Source organism: Dermacentor albipictus, chromosome 1 (genome assembly GCF_038994185.2).
Source record: "Dermacentor albipictus isolate Rhodes 1998 colony chromosome 1, USDA_Dalb.pri_finalv2, whole genome shotgun sequence".
Lineage (NCBI taxonomy): Eukaryota > Metazoa > Arthropoda > Arachnida > Ixodida > Ixodidae > Dermacentor > Dermacentor albipictus.
In genome coordinates, this window is record NC_091821.1 from 210,494,130 (window position 1) to 210,513,205 (window position 19,076).

General features: G+C 45.3%; 1 protein-coding gene across 2 annotated transcripts in view; it reads right to left on the reverse strand.

Annotated features, from left to right (window-relative positions):
- LOC135906630 (uncharacterized) overlaps window positions 1–19,076 on the reverse strand; it is a 77,013-nt gene that overhangs the window by 43,093 nt on the left and 14,844 nt on the right. Inside the window, exon 2 of one of the 2 annotated variants that reach the window (XM_065438111.1) lies at window positions 18,876–18,920. The exons of the other annotated variant lie outside the window; for it this stretch is intronic. Within the exon in view, the coding sequence (XP_065294183.1) occupies window positions 18,876–18,920 (45 nt within the window). The remainder of the gene's footprint in view (window positions 1–18,875; window positions 18,921–19,076) is intronic. 2 annotated transcript variants of the gene reach the window in all.

The window sequence follows — 19,076 nt, forward strand, 5'->3', positions numbered from 1 at the left end:
CTAAGTAATCGGGATAACTCACATCCTGATCTTTCCTGAGAGGCAAGTATTTAGTAGCCAGTCGCTCCATTATGCTCTCTGCGCTTGCAGTCTGACTTTCCTGGTGTACCAGTTTCGCCACTGCCGTGCGTCTATTCGATTTAGTGCCTTTTTCGTTGAGCAGATGCCTGAGCAGACTCCAATTGCCTCCACGTTTTATCCTTCCGTCTACACAATTACACACCTCATCCCATTTTTGTTTCTGCAAGTATCGTGCGTGTTCCTCTATATTCTTATTGAGCTGAGCAATTCGCTTCCTAAGTCTCCTGTTTAAGCGTTGTGATTTCCATCTTTGTAAAATCGATTGCTTGGCTTCGATCAAATGCGCCAATCTACTATCAATTTGTTCGACCTCTTCCTCTGTCTCTATAGCCTTAGTTGCTGCATTCAAGTCGTCCCTAAGCTGAGCTACCCACTCTTGTAGTCTGATGCGCCCCTTTCTATCTGTGTCTGCTCTGTCTTTTCTGATTTTTCTAAAGTGATCCCAGTCTATGTAAGTAAAATGCTTTACATCCACCCCCGTCGTTTCTACCATTATGTGTAGTATATAATGGTCGCTTCCTAGGTCCGTGCCAGAGTTTATCCAGTCTGCCCTGGGTAAGTTATAAGTAAAGGATAAGTCCGGGGTAGTGTCCCTACACGTGGAACTGCCACACCTGGTAGGAAAGGCTGGGTCCGTGATAAGAGAAAGGCCTAAATCTGTGGCGAGATGCCAGATTCCATCCCCTTTCTTACTACTCCAGCGGTAACCCCAAGATTGGTGTGGGGCGTTGAAATCCCCTCCTATTATGAGTGGCGCAGTTCTGGCTACCCTCATGGTCTTATTAAAGATGGCTCTGAAGCTCTGTCTCATCTCTCTGGGACTGCTATATATGTTGAGGCAGAACAAGCTTTGCGCTTTACCTCTGTGCCGTTTTAGGACCAATTCTATAAATATGTATTCAATTTTACTCGCCCCTAATTTTAGATCGTGCTCTATGTAAGGAATTTTCTTGTCAATAAGGGTGGCAATTCCTCTGCCTGGTTCTTTGCCTTTGCAGACCGAGTTGAAGCCGGACAGCCCGATCTCCTCCGCTAGAGTTTCCTGCAACATTATTAATTTTGGCCTATTTTCAACCGTTTTGATTATCTGTGCTAGTGACGCTCTTTTTTGCTGAAATCCTCTGCAGTTCCACTGCCACACACTAAGTCTATTTCTGTTATCCATTATTATTGTCGTTGCCTCCTGACTTGCTACCCCCTGTCACTGTTCGCTTGACTGTACCACCTGCCGCTCCTGGGGGTGTTCTTGCGCTTTCGGCTTCCAAGGGCATATATTCTTCATCTTCTCATTGGGCCTCTAGCTTTTTCAACCTTTTCTCGGCTATTAACTTCCACTTCCATGTTTTATCCACCTTAAAGGGACCCTGAAACGATTTTGGCGATTTTCTACAAACGTACTGAGTCGTTAGAGTAGGTTCTTCTGATCATTAATTGATGCATCTAAGTGCTCAGCGTAAAGCGTGTAATTTATTATAAGGTTTTAAAAATACCCATCGCTGCCGATCGCAGCGCACTGCTCGGCGGAATTTTAAGCCGCCCCTACCCATATGATGCAAATAACCCATATTACGTCACATGGGCGAGCTATCTGATTGGCTGACCAGGGCGCGTGGTCGATAATTTTTCCAACTTTATGGTGAACAAATGATGCTCGTAATAGTTGGAATGTTAGTTACTTTGTTTTTGTAAAAAGAAAATAACTTAAAGAGAATACACAAGAATAGTTTTTTAGTACACTTCAGCACTTCCGGCACACAGCAAGTGTCGTCTGCTTGTGTTACAACGTACTCCATTTTGACGAGAGCTCCGCGGTCAGAGTCGGTCTCAGTCTTTTCGCGAGCACTATGATTCGACTTTGTTGCCTTGTGGACTGCAAACCTAGCGACCTGCAAACCACGAGTCCACTATTAGGGCAAACGCAAGCGCAAGGGGACAGGGTCTGGCCGCTTGACTGTGCCGGGATGAGCCACGAGATGAGCAGAAGGGCAAATGTGAACTGTCTGCATGGTGCAGCCACCTGGTGGCACAGAGCTCAACCATACACAGTAGCAGCAACGAAGTGTATTCTTTGCTGCTGGTGTGTATTTTCCGCAGGAGTGTAATCATCAACACGTTGATTTAAAAATGTTTAAAATGCTTTACACTTGGTTAGAGCAATATTAGCGCTTTGTTTGACTGGTTAAGCGCTGCGCCAGCAAGTGTCTGGACCGTGCAGACCGATCAGGCTGCTCACGTACGTCTACGCTAAAGTTCCTTCATCAGCTTATGCCTCCAGTCATTTGCCGAAATGACCAGCTTGCCTGTTTTTAGCGGAGTACCGGACACGTTCGGCGCTACGACAGAATGCTCGCAACGCACGCTGCTTCGGTAGCTCTCGGTCGACGGCCAAGCGGCTAGCGGAGAGGTCTCGCGCGGGAGGGGGCGTGCTCCTAAACAACCGGAAGTGAGCGATGTGACGTCGCATCGTGACGCTGAACCAGTGAAGGCGGAGCTTAGCGCCGCTCGCTCGGCGAGCGAGTTGAGGAGGAAAAGCATAGCTAGGGAGGAGGGTAACTTCTAATCGCTTGCAGCTCCATTAATACGTAACGCTTCACTTAAATTGTGGTGCGAATGTTCTACTTAAGCTGTACCCTACGCGCCTACAAAATTTGTCCGAACCGTTTCAGGGGCCCTTTAAGGTTAACGCTGTCTACCGTGTCCTTTAGGTCCCTAATCGCATTCCTAATCTCCTCCAGAACTGAGCACATCGATTCTGCCTCCGGAACTACAGCTCTCTTTTTGGGCGCCGGTGTGTCTTCTTCCTGGCTGTTCCTTATACACACCGGCTTAGCTATTGCCACACTGTCGCTTTCTGCCCTCAACCCTTTTTTCATTTCCTGAATCTGCTGCTTAAGTTCTTCATTTGCTTTCTTTAGTGATATAACCTCTCTGATCAGCTGTTCTACTCTGGCATCATTACTCTGTTCCTGCGAGGCCAGCGCACCTGTGACTTTCACAGTACCTTTGACTTTCTCGGCCCAGGTCGCTCCTGGCTCCTTTTTCTTGTTTATCTTCAGCTCCTGCTCCTCGAAGCGCACCTGCGCCTCCCGAGACCTGGAACGGTTTCTTCCCCTCGATGTTGAGCGCTGTCTTGATCTTGATGTGCTTCTCGAGCGTGAGCGCCTTCCGGCGCCTGGAGGGGTTTCCTTTGTAGGTTGGGCCGATTCCATCTCTGTCTCCACTTTGGAGCGTTGTCTTCTTCTTACTCTTACTACATATGGTATTTGGTACCGCTGCTTGCACGCCCTGTCACCTGTGGGGTGATCTTCACCGCAGAACTTGCATTTGGGAGAGCAGATATGAGCCTCCCCTGGGTCTTGCATACCACATCCCCTGCACTGCACAACATCAGGTGTTGGACAAACGTCTGATCTGTGTCCGATTCTTCCACATGCGTAACATACGTCAAATTGCTTCCTGTACAGATAGCACCTCACGAGGGTTGACCCATATTTGATGAAGTTGGGCACCCTGAATCCGTCGAAAAAGACAATAACCGATCCCGTAGCTTTGATACGTTGTGCAGCCAACGCTGTTGGGTTGTATTCATGCACAATCTTTTTCGTGATCACACTCTGACTGTCATTGAGGTTCACTCTTCTAATAACCCCCTTGCACGTAGAGTGGGGGGCTGTTTCATAAGCGCTCACTTCATATTCTGCCTCCATGATCGTAATGGACTTGATTCTCACATACCTTTCAGCATGAGAGGAGTCCGGTGTACTAACCACCACAATATTCTGTGTGAAGTTGGGGCAGACGATGTCTTCCCTCGCTTGATCTGCTGTAAGTCCGGCTGCCTCGACGATCGCTTCTCCAATAGCTGTGCTGACCTTGTTCAGGTTGAGGCCTCCCCGAGGCCTAACGATGATTTTCCTGTGCTCCTCCGGCAGTTGCGGCATTCTTGACGCCTTCACAATCCGGCGCTTGAGCTTGTCGGCCCCGGCAGCACCTTTGTTGGCGATCTCCTTTCCTTGTGATTCTCGGATCGAATTGGCGGCTCCACCAGCTGCCCAGGTCTTTTTCACAGATCGCGATCTTCGGTTGGTGACCACCTGCCAACCCATTCTTTCCTCGCCGTCTTCTGTCTCCGAGGAGGGTTCGTCGTCCATGCGCATATCGACCATGCCGGCTTGGCGGGCTCGCTAGACCTACGTGGCGTTAGGCCCAGCGTGGCGCCCACGCGCGATGCACAGAAAAGAGGCTGTAGAAGTCCAAAAAATGCTGGCCCGCCTTGTCCAAAGGTATCCACCGATTCGGGTTAACCTCACGAATCCGATGATGAGCTTCAATGCGTGGTCCTGCCAAAAGTGCCTGCAGAATCATTCAAAAAGACGGAGCCGATGCGGGGCACATCCGCTTTCTTCTGCTTCTTCTTCTCCTTCCCGTGGTCAATAGTGCTGATTTTTTTAGATGTAGTTCGATTGATCTTGCGGGCGCAAATCACAAGAATTACGGAATGATCGCAGTGACGCCAGATGTGGGCGAACTTGCGAATGTTATCAGCACGTACGCCCCGCAAGTTGAAAAAAAAAAGATAGAGTGAGGAGAAAGGAGTCTTCCGTATCGATAAGGACAAGGCACTGAGGGAGCTGGATACTGAGAGCATGTCGTCGGAGAGGATCGGAACGAGCGCGTTGAAGCTAACAAACACGTTATCACTGCAGGTTCACTGACCGTTGTCAGTTACGAGAGGATGAAGTGCACAGATTAACTATTCTAAACGGGAAGGAGGCACTTAAGGTCGAGGAGTACAAGGTCGTCGCAAGAGAACTTATGGGTTACATACAACACCTACTTCTTACGCACCTTAAAATGAAGAACGCAGTCATTTTAAAAAAAAGAAAGAAAGGACACGAAAGAAAGAGAGCAATATAAAGAGGCCCAAACGCTTCAGGTTTCAAGGTGTCAAAATATGGCAGAGATTCAAGAATGCCGTTTTGCAAACAACATGCGTGCGAGCCCTAATAACGCGCTAGAATAGTATGAACTAATAAACTCTATCTAGTAAGGAAGTCATGAGCAAAATTTATGGCAAGACATGGAAAAGCGAAGAAAATTTCAAGTTGCGTGATGGCCGAAAGAGGCCCAGGAACAGCGATGCCAGTGAAAGACGAGGTAAAAAAGTTTCACTTGGTGTGCACACTATAAAACATAATTGTTCACGAAATGAATAACAGCCGCGCAGTTAGGAAAGTTTCGCAAGTAAAATCCAAGGCGCACGAACAGATCTACTGGCAGCTGAAATAAAAACAAATGCGCAAGGAAGAAAACGTATACAACGTCACTAAAAGCCGCTGGAGGCAAACAACGGCCATCATACTCCTAAAGAATATCATGGGAGCTAGCTAGTAGAGCAAATAATTTGATAAAGTAGAAAGAGGCGGAAGGGCTAGTTTGCAAATCGCTAAATGCGGTGAATGAATGATTGCCAAGAAATGAATTTTGGAACTCAGACGTTGAATGTCCTCCATGGCTACTTACACTTCGAAAAAATCGAATTGTCAGTAAATGGGATATTCAGAAAAATAGACATCTTCATTCAAGCTGCTCAACAACTAGCACAGATATATATGCAGTATTCAGGATACGCACACGTCTACACAGTTGGCTCCAGTACAGCAACCTCTTCAACTTCATCATTCATTATACCGCACCTCAACAAACAAGAATCATTTAAGTTATCTCGTGCGACTTCGTCCACAATGGCTGAACTGTTCGCAATCCTATGTCCGATAACATTTATATTATCAGTAAGAGATGTGCAAAAATGGGTCATTTTCAGCGATTCACAGCCGGCTCTAACATAACTCTGCAGCACAAAGGGGAAACATTCAGTGATAATATACGAAACACTTAAAGACCTCACAAAAGCAAGCGAAGTGAAACATGTAATAGCATTCCAGTGGATACCAGGGCATTGTAACATTCCTGGCAACACAGCAACCGATGAAGCAGCACGACAAGCACACCTCGAAGATGATGCGGTTCCGTTCCCAATATCAAAGAATGAATTACGCTGCATTATAATGAAAATATATAGCTTTCATTGATTACGAGAAAGCATTTGATTCAGTCGAAACCTCAGCAGTCATGGAGGCATTACCGAATCAGGGTGTGGACGATCCGTATGTAAAAATACTGAAAGATATCTATAGCGGCTCCACAGACACCGTAGTCCTCCATAAAGAAAGCAGCAAAATCCCAATAAAGAAAGGCGTCAGGCAGGGAGATACGATCTCTCCAATGCTATTCACAGCGTGTTTACAGGAGGTATTCAGAGAACTGGATTGGGAAGAATTGGGGATAACAGTTAATGGAGAATACCTCAGTAACTTGCGATTCGTTGATGATATTGCCTTGCTTAGTAACTCAGGAGACCAATTGCAATGCATGCTCACTGACCTGGAGAGGCAAAGCAGAAGGGTGGGTCTAAAAATTAATCTGCAGGAAACTAAAGTAATGTTTAACAGTCTCGGAAGAGAACAGCAGGTTACGATAGGTAGCGAGGCACTTTCGGTGGTAAGGGAATACATCTACTTAGGGCACGTAGTGACCGCGGATCCTAATCATGAAACTGTAATAATCAAAAGAATAAGAATGGCTGGGGTGCGTTTGGCAGGCGTTCTCAGATCATGAACAGTAGGTTGTCATTATCCCTCAAGAAAAAAGTGTATAATAGCTGTGTCTTACCAGTACTCACGTACGGGGCAGAAACCTGGAGGCTTACGAAAAGGGTTCTACTTAAATTGAGGACGACGCAACGAGCTATGGAAAGAAGAACGATGGGTGTAACGTTAAGGGATAAGAAAAGAGCAGATTGGGTGAGGGAACAAACGCGAGTTAGTGACATCTTAGTTGAAATCAAGAAAAAGAAATGGGGTATGGGCAGGACATGTAATGAGGAGGGAAGATAACCGATGGTCATTAAGAGTTACGGACTGGATTCCAAGGGAAGGGAAGCGTAGCAGGGTGCGGCAGAAGTTAGGTGGGCGGATGAGATTAAGTTTAGAGGGACAACATGGCCACAATTAGTACATAACCGGGGTAGTTAGAGAAATATGGGAGAGGACTTTGCCCTGCAGTGGGTGTAACCAGGATGATGATGATGATGATGATGATGTCTTTCGAAATCTGTAGAAACAATTGGTTTGACCAGAACTCTAAGAGCTCGGATTGATATCATATTGATCCGTTTATTGAATTCAAATTTTCATTGTCATTAGACAGAAATATGGAAACCCTTATTCATCGATTAAGGCTAGGCACTGCCTACACAAAGCATTTCTTACACAGAATTGGCCATGCGGAAACCTTCGAATGTGATTGTGGATTTGTAGACGAAGATATATATCACCTCCTTCTAGGATGACACACCAAGATGCCGAGTTCAATCAACCCTAACTAAATTAGACCGCAGTCCTTTCAGATTAAAGAAACTTTTGGGTCCTTGGCCAACAACGTACTTGCAGAAGAGCGCTTCAAAAGCACTAAAGACTCTTGTCGAAGTCAGTGGCATTGTTGGACGTTATTAACGCTTTTATTGTTCCGTTCATTTCAATGTCGCTGTATATATGCATGTGTTTGTGGATTATGTTATGTTGACTGTTCTGCTGTGACTATATGTGATAATGCATTTACACGATGTCTGTACCACCCGCTGACTAGAGGCTGTGTTATTAGGCGACAGTATCGTTTATATTTTTGAGACTTTTTTCTACATAACTGTGGAGACATTTACCTTGTATATTGTATGTGCAATGCGTTTCTTACATCGTAGTCTTCCTGTGAAAACGTTGCGTGACAAGTCCTGCTGCTTGTATGAAAAGTTTTTTTTTTATTGAAATGAATATTAGGAGACGTTGGCGCCTTTATGGTGGCACCGGCTACTCCTTGTCACTTGGCAAAGGAAACAAATATGCGTAAAAAGAGAGAATAGTGACACAAAATATGACATTCAGTAGAACACTGGATAAATAAAAAATATACAGTCCAACAGTACATGAATCGCAAAGTTATTTGATATGTAATCTTGAACCCTGTATGTTGCAATATGGAACCATTCAAGAGATAAGGAGTAGCCGGCGCCTTAAATTGTGCGTCAACACCTCCTTATATCATATCAATAAAAAAAAAGAAACCACTAAGATGGATTACCGTATGTAGAACGTACGCATGAAATCCTGTGAGATGGTCTAGTATTGTGCAAGCACTGAAACACAATTAAAATCAGGAAAGCACATAAAACAGGTGGAATACTATTAGCGGCATGAAATTCGTTAAGAAGGGGTTCTACTCAACCTCGTGGCAAATATTTACGAACAGTGAGTGAGTAGATCTTAATGAAAAGAAAGGAAGAGAGGTCGACCTGGAGAGCGTGTCGCTAGATATTTACGAACAAGAATAGATAAAACGTTAAAGAGGGCAACTGTCGCCAACAAGGAGACGTGTGACATATTGCCACTGGAAGAACTACAGCGGGGTCAAGCCGATGTTACTCACCAAGATATTCGGACGCGTTTGGGACACAACTTGTAAGACGTAAGTATCCAACCCTGATGACTTAGATTAATGCCACAAAGAGCTAGTTCAAGGGCAATCTTCGGCGTGAGGCAAGATACGTAGATGCATAGAAACACTCAGCGGTAGCTTTAGATTGTTTTCATCGGCTTGGAGAACGCTTATGATGCAATGCCAAGGGAACAGACTTAACAATGTTTAGAGAAATGAACTTCCCGGGCTATATGACTTATAGATCAAGAAAACGTACAGCGATCTAAGGACGATTGGACGCAGCTTCCTGAGTAAAACATCCATGTGGCAGTGGGACACATTTGAGGTTGGGAACTTGCCTTTTTTCCTGTTCAAAAGGCTAAAGATTGTCCTCGGTGCAATGTCGGAAGGAAGTGAAGTGCTGGATCGAAGTTGGGGCACAAGAGGAAATTATTTTGAATGTTATGTCGAGTTCAGCAAGAGCAAAACAGAGTTCATGACCCGCAGCGCTGGAAGTTACGTATGCCAAATTTGAAATTATGGTACACAGCAATCAAGAGTGCGATCCTGTCTGTGTTCTATAGCCCTACAGTAGATGAAAAAGGCTACGTGCAAAGAGTGGTGATTTGCTGTATTGTGACGAGATCGAAGAATAGGAAGGACGTTTCGGAAATGTCCTGCCACAAGACCCTATAAATCGAGTTAAAGGGGCACCTTTACAACAGGTGCGACCGGCAATGTTTTTTTGGAACCGGAGTGATTCCACCGAAGAAATCTTATAAGATTAATTTCTGCAGAAGATGTAATTGGCGAAAATGAAGGGGCCGAAATGGCACTGTGATATTATCAAGGAAGGACAGAATTTGTACAGAATAAATCCATAGCCGCGGACATTACGCCAAACGTTCAGGTCGCAATACTTATGTGGCTTCGTTACGTAATAAGATACGATAGTTATGTCAACAAGAACTTAATGGCAATCAGTCTTGGTAAGATGACACGAGGTCGACATAAATGTAAGATGGCAGGACAATACTGCTGAGGGAGACCTCAGCAACCAGACCGTGAGGTAGAGGTGAGTGGCTGATAAGACAAAGCAAACTCATCAGAAACAGTGACACTGCACAGAAATGAGATATCGTTGACGGCAAAAAAAAAAAAAATACCAGTCACGCTAGGCTACCTCTGATGGAGCTGTCAGGGAAATATACTGCCCACCTTAACTGAAATTCCAAGTCGACATCAATCGGATTGCGCGTTTGCGTTTCCGTATATGCTAACGTCTGACATCGACGCAATACAGGGTCAGCAGTGGGTTTCCGATGCTACGTTATGCTTAGATACCTGCTGCACAGTGACTGTACATCACATTATCAATAACTCACGCGCTGTTAGTGCTGTGATATGCTTAATTATTTATCGTGCTTCATGTTTATGGTGCTACTATGAAACATTAAATTACCTTCGCAGCGCAAATTTCTTTGTGCAATTGAATCATTCTTGCTGCGTTAAAAACAAACTGTGGAACTGAGCAATAAAGCTGCAATGACAGCGCAAACACTAGTATTTTTTTTTCTAAACGCGCCTACATTGCGTATCAAATTAAAAAATTCGCGATACTCATAGCTTATGTGATTGGCAGAGCCGGCATTCACAGTGCCAACCCATTCCGAATTGCGTATGCTCAGCGTCTGTCGACAACATAAGCTGACCAGGGTTGCCACGTCCAAAATGTGAAAAGTAGGCAAAATATCTCAGAAAGTAGCCAACCTTGGCCACATACAGAAATGTAGCCAAAAAAGTTGCCACGTTATGGAAAAATGTTGCATTTTCATTTATTATGCAATTCTGAAGACATTATCACAGCCAACACTTAAAGATGCTTTTAGTAAATGTAGGAACATAATAATAATAATAATAATAATATATGGGGTTTTCCGTACCAAAACCACTTTCTGATTATGAGGCACGCCGTAGTGGGGGACTCCGGAAATTTTGACCACCTGGGGTTCTTTAACGTGCACCTAAATCTAAGTACACGGGTGTTTTCGCATTTCGCCCCCATCGAAATGCGGCCGCCGTGGCCGGGATTCGATCCCGCGACCTCGTGCGCAGCAGCCTAACACCATAGCCACTGAGCAACCGCGGCGGGTAAATGTAGGAACATGTAAAAAATATTATGAAACGTGTATAAATGACTACAGCTAAGAGCGCTTTGATCGGCATGTAATATGACTAGAATATTATCACAAATCATAATCACAGCTCCATTCAGGTGTAAATGTTTGAGTTGATCTTGGCACACATTTCTCGAAGAATGTCAAAGCTTGAGGCATCCTCGAGGGATCGCTTTCGCGATTATTTACGTTCGATTTTGCGTCTTGGCATCGGACGCGTCGCAGGCCTTTTGTTACGCTCTGCAAAGTAAGATGCCCAGTCGCGCGAAATCTCGCAAAAGTGATCGTATTCCCGAATACAGCTGTATATTTTCAAGCTGGGAACACATAAATGGACCGACTGCGCCGAGAACACGCCGGCCAGACCAGCCGCTGACATGCTGGTAGCATGTTTACGTTTATCCCGCGACCAGCTGTCCAAGTGTTCAATTTTGCAAACTTTGGGCAGCTTCGGGTTGTCTTAGGATCCCACCTGACGTAGACTTCCCATCAGGACCGGCACTAGCTGGCTGCCGTCTGGCTGCCAGCGGGCTGCCAGAACTCCGAAAATCGAAGCCCAATGTGCGGAAGACCTGTCGCGGAACGTCAATGCGAAGATGGAACACGCTGTCACGTCACCAGTGCGAAATCCTTTGCATGAAATGAAAGCGCCCGAGTCAGACTGACGATGATAAGGGACCAGCTTGAAAAGATTTGAAGTGTCGTCGTCGTGGGTTGGCCTAAATATTTGCTAATGATGCTGCATAATATGAGCTACACAACTTTCTTTCCAATTTTTACAATGGTCAAGCTATTTCAAAAGTAACCAAAAAAGTAGCCAAGTAGCCAAGGCATTTTTTTCCCCGCCAACAGCCTCAAAAAGTAGCCAATTTGGAGCAAAGTAGCCAAATCTGGCAACCCTGAAGCTGACCCAAAGGGAATAATTGTCTAGATCTTCCCCGTCAGTGAACCACTGTATCATAAAACACACTGTGACGCCTGACTCGGGGCAGTTCGCCGATATGTTACGCGGGGTCGCCCTCCCCTGATTTATGATTACAGTTTTCAGTGGGATTTGTAATTTATTGTAATTACATTGTTTACTGTCAGTGCGTCTTGTGGAGCACCACAATGATGTATAAAAGTTTACAGCTCTTTGTATAAGAATCATGTATAAAAGATGTACATGTCCGTGTGCGGGATTCGTGTGTACTGCGCGTATCACCTTTGCTTGCCTTCTTTCCTTCCTAATACCTCTACTCCTCCGCCCGCTTATATTATTATTATTATTATTATTATTATTATTATTATTATTATTATTATTATTATTATTATTATTATTATTATCTTCAAGTTTTTGTTTTTTGTTCTATGTAAGCATAAAAACATGTTTACTATGTTAGACTACCATGTATCAAATTTTCTGTTTTTCATCTATATAAGCGTGAAAATATGTTCATGCTACATTTTATTAACATGTATTTAATTTCCATTTTGTTTGCACAATGTTTTGTCGGCATAAGGTTACGCATGTATGTACATACATTGACCTCATCGCTGTTGCCGGCACTGCCGGGCCTAGTCACACAAGCCATTTAGGCTTCGACAGGCCCGCTTACTATGTATTTTTTCTTGTGGTGCATAAATAAATATATTATTATTATTATTATTATTATTATCATTATTATTATAATAATAATAATAATAATAATAATAATAATAATAATAATAATAATAATCTAGGCGGACGCGACCTATTTCACACAGAATAAACCCCACTTTACTATTCATTTTGCACGTTCGGCTTTGTTACGTAGCTACTGAGTGCTGCAAGGAAAGGCATGGTGTTACGCACGCCAAGTTGCTTGCAAGGAGAAAGACAGAGAAAACATTTATTTCATTTCGGCCGTCCGGGTCTACTGATAGTTAAAATGGTTGTGAGAGGCTGCTGGTGCAGGGAGCGAAGGTGCGACGTCGGTGGAGTCGACTCTTGATTGGGCTTGGTCCGCTTCTTGTTACACGGTGAGCCCAAGCGCCGTTGCGGGCTCCGTTAACGCGGTCGCATTAGGTGGCGTTGGGTTAGCCAGCCATTCCTCAAGTGTGCGTTTGGTCTTTTTGGTAGTGCCCTAAGTACAAATTGAAGTGCGTGTTGACTTCCCTGGCAGTCCCAAAGTGTATGAAGTGTGTTGGGGAGTCCCCCGCATCGTGTGCTTTTGAGGAAGCCGTCTTCTCCGGCTATGTAGTGCAGGAATGTCTTCTGTAGGGAGACAGCGCGTTTGTGCTTGGCGCTAAGTACCAGTGGCCTCGCGTGTTGTGCAGTGTGGTGGAGCTGGGAGAGTAATTTCTTGTTCATGTCATTCCGGTATTTTCAGGCGTCGCATATTTGAGGTAGTTTGCTTTAATTCTGCTGAAAAGAGTGCGTCTCTCCACTGGAGAGGAGGCCCCGGAATGTTTCCGTGGGGTAGGGCGGGTGCCTTTTCGTTTCTCTCGATGTTACAGCAGCTAGGTACCCATTTAATAATGATATGGTGTAGCGGGTTAATCATCGTGTAGCATTTCGTAGATGTAGTTCGGCAGGTTTCCCGTGAGGAACGCTCGGCTGCTCGACTGTCCGCGCGAATGGGGATGCTAGTGTGTTCGTGCTGTGGTGCAGTGTTTTCTTCAGTTATTGCCACTATTTCAGCTGTTGTTTGAATTGGCAGACCTGTGTGCAGGCTTTGTGTATACGCATTGGTCGCGACATTATATGTCGCCTAGCAGTGCGTTGTGGGGTCCGTACCCGTGGATGCGTCTGTGTATTACACTCTTGTGTCCGGATGGTGTAGCAGTCGTTAGAGTTTATAAATTGTTATGTGCAGTTTTTTTTTTTTTGCATTCCAAGTGTTAGCCTTGCCATCATCTTGGGTTTGGAATCCGAGAATATGAATTGGTTTGCGCCTTGGAATTGGTTCATTTATCATTGGTAGTGATTTGCTGAGTGACCTCCTTGGTTGTTAACTACGATAGATTCTGATTTTTCCGGTGAGATGGAAAGACCGAGTTGTTTGAGATGGGAGTTTATGACGTTGATGACTTGTTCTAGTCTGCATTCGACGTCACTTGTAGATCCTGCGTGTGCCCGAAGTGTAATGTCGTCTGCTTGCAAGGAGAAGCGCCGCTTGCATTTTCGTTCAGACGTAAGAGGCGCATATGTCTCTAACCAGCAGTAAAACACGCGTGCACAAACACTGAGTGACAAACGGCTGCCTTGCACGCCATCGCAGTTTGAACCTCAAACGAAGTGCGAATTCCTTACTCAGTGGAATCATGCCGTTAGAACCTTTGGAGATATTAACTGTGACAGAATCTGCTTAGTATGACATTGTGCAATGAGCGTGAAATTAACACGATAGTATTTGGGTGAACTCATTTTAAGCTTAAAACAGGTTATAAGTAAAATTTATGGTATGCTATGACATCCGATGCTCTATTCTGCCTTCATTTCATTAACAGTTGAACTGAAATAAGCAACTTTCTTTCTTTTTCCAAAGGGCTCCGACTAAATGCTTATGTTGATAATAAAATTTTCTGACCTTTCCTGCAATATTTTCGTCAATATTTCGCGATCATATGAACAAACGTTTACTAGCATTTGCTTATGCACACGCTTACAGATCTGAAGCCAGATTGGGCCGGCATCTAGTCAAGAAGTGCTGAGACGGGGTCGCCGTAGCCACCACGTGACAGTAAACGGCGCCACTGATTCGGCAAGGGCCTTTCTCCCGGCTGTTCTGCGCAACGTAAGGGACCCAACTCAACGAAAACCGTAAGAGACAGACGAAACAATTGTGCATACCCCTACACGCTCTTTCGGGTAATCCGCAGCCATCGCGCCATGTAATGTTATATTACCGTATAATTTAATCGAGTGACCTCGTTCCTAGCTGACAGTGCCCTGGGGATCCCGTTACGCGTTCGCACGGGTGATCCTCGTCGCAACTGTATCATTTCACAAAATTTCAGTGCGCCCGTTTTAAACAAAATGCATGTCCGCCTATTTCCCGGACAAGCCAACCGCTTTTGTTCATTTTGCAAGAACTTCAAAACACTTCACCACTGCAGCCGGAACAAGCGTGCAGATCTAGTTAGGTTTGTGCATGGTATTGGCAGATAGCACTTACTACAGTTGTGCTTGGAAGATCTTAGGCGATTTGGCGCTTTCGTCACTCTGAGTAGATATTGGTAACGCTTATAGGGATTTGCACTGTGTGGGCTTATCGGCCCTGAACTTTCCCCAATCTTCACCAAAATTCTGCAAAAAAAGGTGTTCTTCTGCGAACGCCGGAATCTTGCTGGCGTTAGCGAAAGTCCTGAAGTTATCGCCGTCGTCTCACTTTTAAGTACATATAATTACCAAATTATGCGGATATTTCCTCCTGTCTTTTTTTTTACTTGACTTTCTATTCTCTTTCCTATAATCATCCAAACTATTTTGATCCCCCTCCCTCGCACTATACCGAGGTGAATGTCATATACATTGTTGCAAAAATCTGTGTTGCAACAAACTTTTCTTTCTCATCGAAACCTCGCAGCTTGCGTAAGCGTCTTCGTTGTAGTGTGGGACTGTTTTAATCAGGTTCGAGACAAAAACAGACGCAAAGAGAAAAAGGTAGAAGAAACAGACTGACAGCTGCCACAAGAAGTGTCACTACACCTGTCTGCTCGTAAAGATGGAGCGGATATGGGCTGCGAAGTCATTCAAAATGAGCCGCGCTGCATAGCAGCTGCTGTCGTGCTGGTCGCCAGTATATAGCTCGTGAGCGTTTGGTGCGGAAGCGCGCATTCCTTAGAACCATTGACATCATCGTGCCAGTGCGTTCTTATTTGCAGTTGCGAGCTCTGCCCGCTGCTCATTTACTCTTTATGACAAACGCAGCGAGCAACCCTTGTGTAAGAAGCGAGCCAATGGCTCAGAATAGATGCAGTCAGCTTGCAGATCTCTAAATGGTCACGAACAACGCGCAGGCTTGTCTCTGTTTGCAGTAAAGAGCTCCGTACTTCTCTGCGCCGAAATTCATGGGGTGACCAAGTTTATATCTACAATTTTCATCTCGCTCCCTTTGTAAAGACATTTTACAAGAAAGACCGTCTGATCTCGGAGTCACCCATATGCGCGTCCACTGGAAGGGATAAGCTTGACTTCAAGTGTCGTTATGTGACCTGACGTCTCGGTGTGTTTCTTACAAGCTTTTTCTTTTCTTTCTTTTCTCTGTGCCACGTTGTGTCTGTGCGTACTAAACTTGGTTCGCATAAGAGATAGTTAGCTTAACTCTAGTAGGTAAACTGTATGCCAGCATATTTAGTGCCCTTACATGTTGTATATTTCGTGCGCGTATTTCGTATTTCGTAAAAGAAGCAGCTGAGGTCATTTAGAGAAATCTGTATTCTCTGAAAATCATGTTGTTGTTGTTTTTTAAATCAAACATGTTCTTTTTTTTGTCATCACTTTTTGCCATCACTTTTTTGCCAACCGCCAACTACACCGTACGCGGGTTGCTGCCCCAGCTCTCTCTGGTCATCGCAAGGCGCGTACTCGGTTCAGCGCGCGTACCAAGCCGGCACTCAATGGGAAAGTTCTCATTGGGCTTAATTAAGCCAGTTTCCTTCTGTTCTGAACTGATGCCATGAATATTTTATCGATGCACGTGTTGCCGTGGACGTGTTCCCCGCGCCTGCAGCACTGCAGTGATTGCATTTTTCGATGCTGTGTACCACAGATGTAATGAGTCCCGGTGCTACGCATCTATAGACCGTGATATAACAGTTACGCTGTTTGACGACGTCGTTGGCATTTTAGTACATGCCGGGTAGACAATGTATAACACAGTGCAAATGTTTCAATGGACCTTTTGCGTAATGCCAACAACGCTGCGTGCGCAATAGTCAACATTGGTTCGCACCACCATCGTTAAGGATAGACGTGCAAGCGAGCGTAAAACTCACGTAGAAACAGTTCGTGGGCCCCGATCGTTACGCTACAAGTCTCATCGAGTTTGCTACGGTGTCCTGACATACCTACAGTCGCGATCGATTTGAAGGTGATCGCTCGAGCGGCGACCGAAACTAGGAGCAGCGCCACGTTACGTCATCACCGTCAGTCAAGAAGGAACCATCAGATAGCTTCTCTCTCTCTCTTTTGCTGTTCGCTGAGCAACTGTCACACCCGTCTGGCAACTCGCAGCTTTTCGTCACCCTTCACGAGATAACCTGCGAATTCATTTCGACTGCCTTATCAGCTATTGCACAGAGGCGTCATTGTTAGCCAATATACGCATGAGGCAGGGATGCACGCACATCATTGCCATGAAAGGGTAACAAGCACAAAAATGTGACGAGTTAGTCTTGGGGGTGACGGTTGCAGCCTGGACGAGCGTAAAAGGGGAAGAAGGTAGCGCAATTTTTATCTTCGCAGTTCCGAAATCGGCCGCTATGCTGCTTGGAAGGCCCGCCGGTCGCAGCTCGAGCGATCACCTTCAAATTGATCGCGACTGTACATATAGCACCGTTCGCCGAATACTATAGCCCTGCAAACACAAGTTTAGTTCCCCCCACCGGGACGGGTGAAGTACCTTGGCATGTTCCCGCGCCTTCAAGACGAGTGTGGCGTTAACTGCTACAAAGCGAAAGCATCGATTGTGAGAGGCTTTGACCGCAGGAGTCACAACCTATTTGTCGAGTGTTACGTCATTTCGGATTCCATCCGAGCAAGCTACACGAGAAAGAGGGTAGCAAACCAAGAAGCGTGTCATGTTGCAGTATCCAATGTACCGGTTCAGCGACCAACGGGGTCATCTAGCACGCCGAAGCAAACGCTAGAGCATTTGGTCATACGATGGGGTCAGCTTGTAATAGCCACCGTTGCCCGGCGTCTCATCTGCGGCTCATTAAATATGTCTGCTGGCGCCTGCAAGGATTTAGGGCTCACGAGTGCGAAAAAATGGATAACTAGACCGGTGTTCGCTGAGTTATTGGCGAATCGGTGTTGCTACACCTAATTGCTACAATTAGTGTGAAATATAGGCAAACTATCGGCATGGCCACGCAGCGGCCGAATTCACAGTTTAAGTCGATGCACTTAACGCCGTATTGAATGTCGCGTACTTATCATGTACCTTGAGACAGAAATTGTACACATAGACACGCTGCTTGCATAGCGGCACGCAGCATGTCTGCATGTCACATGTCGAATATGAGTGAATCAACGATGGAGAAACAGCGCAAAACATCCAAGAACACGATGGGGCAGGCGACCGGCTACCACAGCCTACTCGTGTCTATCTCTCAAAATGGAGGTCGGAAACCGGCGTCGCATGACTCCCGCACAGGGTGGTCGGCTTTGTGCAAGTCCCCTATACAATCCGTTTGCATCCAATAAAAACCGTGAAAGAAATCGGCTTGATGTACCCTGCATGTCCCTCATGCACATACCGAAGATTTTCTGTGGGGTCTGCAAACGTGGTGTACCCTTTGTGTTCCTCATATAGTTTCATATATCGATAATGTTCGCTGTATGTTTCTCATGAACATGTCTCAGGTGCTGTCTGAAAATGCAATTGGACGATCCTGCGCTGGGTTTCCGCAGGTCATACCTAGCTCATCCCAAGAATATCTGTAGATTTTGTTTTTGTGGATGTACAGATGGTATTCATTGGTTTCATTCGCTCACTGCATGAAGTATACATACTAATGGCCGGTTCCCTTGTACTCGATCATGTCTGGTGATAATAAAGTGGCATGACCGCTTCTGTAGAGTTACGTCGTGCCCATGGGATATCCTTGTGAGCCTATTCTAGGTCCAATAGAAAACAGCTTTAAAGGTTGCGCCACTAAGCACATCTCAGAGGTAGATGTTACTGCTGACAAATGCCCTAAAGTTCACCACATGGCAGAGGTAAGAGTTTAGATCAAACAGCTCACAGAGAACTTGAAATGGCAAAAACAGATCATAATGTTGATCTGAATAAAGGTAGAACCCTGTGTTATTAAAGGCAGCTGATGAGGAGACAGTAATATTCAGAAAATAAAAGTTGTCCAAAGGTGTAATGGTGTTAGCAAAGCACCTCGTACCTTTTCCGCCTTTCTAGGGTGGAGAACGACAGCTTGGTACAGGGGCTGCGTTGTAAACCAAAGAAGAAGGCCGCAATTAGTGGATATCATGCGAAGAACTGTCTTCATTTGCGTTGGCCGAGGCATATTATTGTCCCTGCTATGGTTTCTTGAAACGTATATCTATGCCATGCACGAAAGCTGCAAGCTGAAGCTGCGTGT